This window comes from Rattus rattus, chromosome 11, assembly GCF_011064425.1.
Source record: "Rattus rattus isolate New Zealand chromosome 11, Rrattus_CSIRO_v1, whole genome shotgun sequence".
Lineage (NCBI taxonomy): Eukaryota > Metazoa > Chordata > Mammalia > Rodentia > Muridae > Rattus > Rattus rattus.
This window is the reverse complement of record NC_046164.1, coordinates 48,633,739-48,635,733: the sequence shown is the minus strand read 5'-3', so window position 1 is coordinate 48,635,733 and position 1,995 is coordinate 48,633,739. Positions and strand designations below refer to the sequence as shown.

At 42.9% G+C, this 1,995-nt stretch overlaps 1 protein-coding gene across 1 annotated transcript in view; it reads right to left on the bottom strand.

The window, feature by feature from the left end:
* LOC116911995 (PRAME family member 20-like) overlaps positions 1-1,141 on the bottom strand; it is a 3,570-nt gene extending 2,429 nt beyond the window's left edge. Inside the window, exons 1-2 of the mRNA XM_032915901.1 lie at positions 855-1,141; positions 9-404 (exon numbers count right to left, since the gene is read on the bottom strand). Of these exons, the coding sequence (XP_032771792.1) occupies positions 9-404; positions 855-1,141 (683 nt within the window). The remainder of the gene's footprint in view (positions 1-8; positions 405-854) is intronic.
* Positions 1,142-1,995: the final 854 nt, after the last annotated feature.

Below are 1,995 nucleotides of genomic sequence, written 5' to 3'. Positions count from 1 at the left end.
TCATTTGCCCAAAGAAGGGAGCAAACTGGGCCAGCTGGAAGATATTCCACTCAGTGTTCAGTTCCAATTCCTCGATGTGCTCTGGGTGAAAGACATTCAAGATCTCTCTGATAAAGTCCATAGGCATAGCCCAGATCTTCAGCTTCGTACAGCAGAAATGCAGGAAGCCCTTTCTCTGCTGGGCCCACTTCAAGAAGCATGCTTGTGCTTCCTCAAGACGGGGCCTCAGGCACAGCTCAGTAACCACCTTCAGTTTGTGCCTCAGTGCATATCGGGGAAGGACCTTCACTACCGGATTGTCATCCAAGGACTCTGAAGAACAGCTGCCATCCTCTTCATCAGCCCATATGTTCCAGAAAGTGTGGTGCACATTCCTCAGGTCCAGAACCTGAAGTTTTCCCTTGCTGAGGGTGAAACAGGTGAAATATTGGCAGACATGACAAGGCCTTCAGTCAGTTTACACAACAGGACTCTAAACTCCATTCTCCCCTACCCTGCCATGGTGTAGGTTTTATGCAACAAGAGTACAATGTGCACACACATTCTATGGAAGCTTTCCCTGAGCTACATTTGTATGCATGATAGATTTCTTTCCAACAAGCTACTCTTAATTTTTCCTTAGTCCCATAATTAGTGGGGATGGGAATACCAGGGTTAGATGCATTCTACAGTGAGGCTATGTGTCTATTGAAAGCCCTAATCCAGAGAAAACCCTCCTTACTCCAATCAACCAACAGATTTCAAGGCTTCTGTATCAGAGTCTGAAGATCCCATCAGAAAACACTTCTGCCAGAACCCATAATCTCTAAAGTCTAATTCCTGTGTTCCCTTCTATAGTACTTCGTACTCCTTACCTGTGGTGAATATCTCTTGTCAGTCGCATGTCTACACCTTCCAGGACAGCCTGCGAGGTTTCCAAGTTAGGTGTCTTCATCAATGCCCCAACAGGGAGACAGGGGAAAGGCCAAGTGGTCACCATTTCCTTCACAAGCTTGCTGTGCCTGCCCTCGAAGGCCTCCTTGAACAACGCTGGGAAGAGCACTGTAGGCAGCTCCTCCAGAGAGGATATGATCACGGCCTCATTTCTCAGCAGAGTCTGCCTTGCCAGTTTCTGGAGTGTGGGTGGGCTCTGAACACTCATCCTCTAAGGGCTCCAGAAAGAAGCCTCCTGGGGAAGAAGTCAGAAAAGAATATAATTTCAAGACAAAGTTTGTAAAAATTTCTTCACTATCGAATCAACCTTTACGTTTCTGACTTACTTCCCTGGCAATGGTCGAGACAACAATTAACCTCTTTATCCTAATCTGGGAGTAGAGAAACAGACTCCCACAATGTTATTATGGGAGCCTTTCAATCACACAAATTGCACAGAATTTTCAGGTAAAAATGCTTTATGTATAACCTTTTCTCAAAAAAATTAAAAAAAAATGAACAGCACTGCTAACAAACCCATTGAACATACCAACAAACCAAAGCCTACTGATGTGGATCAAAATTGATTCCCAGAAATCAGGATGAAGTCAGTACATTTCTGAACATTTTAGGGTTTCCTTTTCTGGGAAGAGGACCATGTCCACATGTGAGTAACTCACAAGTGGAATTCCAGCTATTCAGAGTTAAAGTAGATCAAAGATACATGGTCTCCAGGTCTACAGTGTGAGTCAAAGTTTCACAAAAAGAAATAAAGACTATCATTTCAGGGAACAAAACATGAGAGAACATCTTAGTCAGAATGATCTGCCTTTCACATTACCCAGAGCCACATGGTCACTTATAAGAGAATTTGAGCAACATAGAGAATCCTTGTCTCAAAACATTATATCGAGAACAATATGTAAATATGCAAGCTATAATAAAAAGATACCAGAGATAAGGCTAAAACTTCATTTGGAATGAAACCCAAGGTCATCAATGTGTTCCTTTCACAAGATAGAAATGAAGATTTCTCTGCTATCCTGGAGTCTAAATTTCTCTTCATCAAACTACATGACCCAA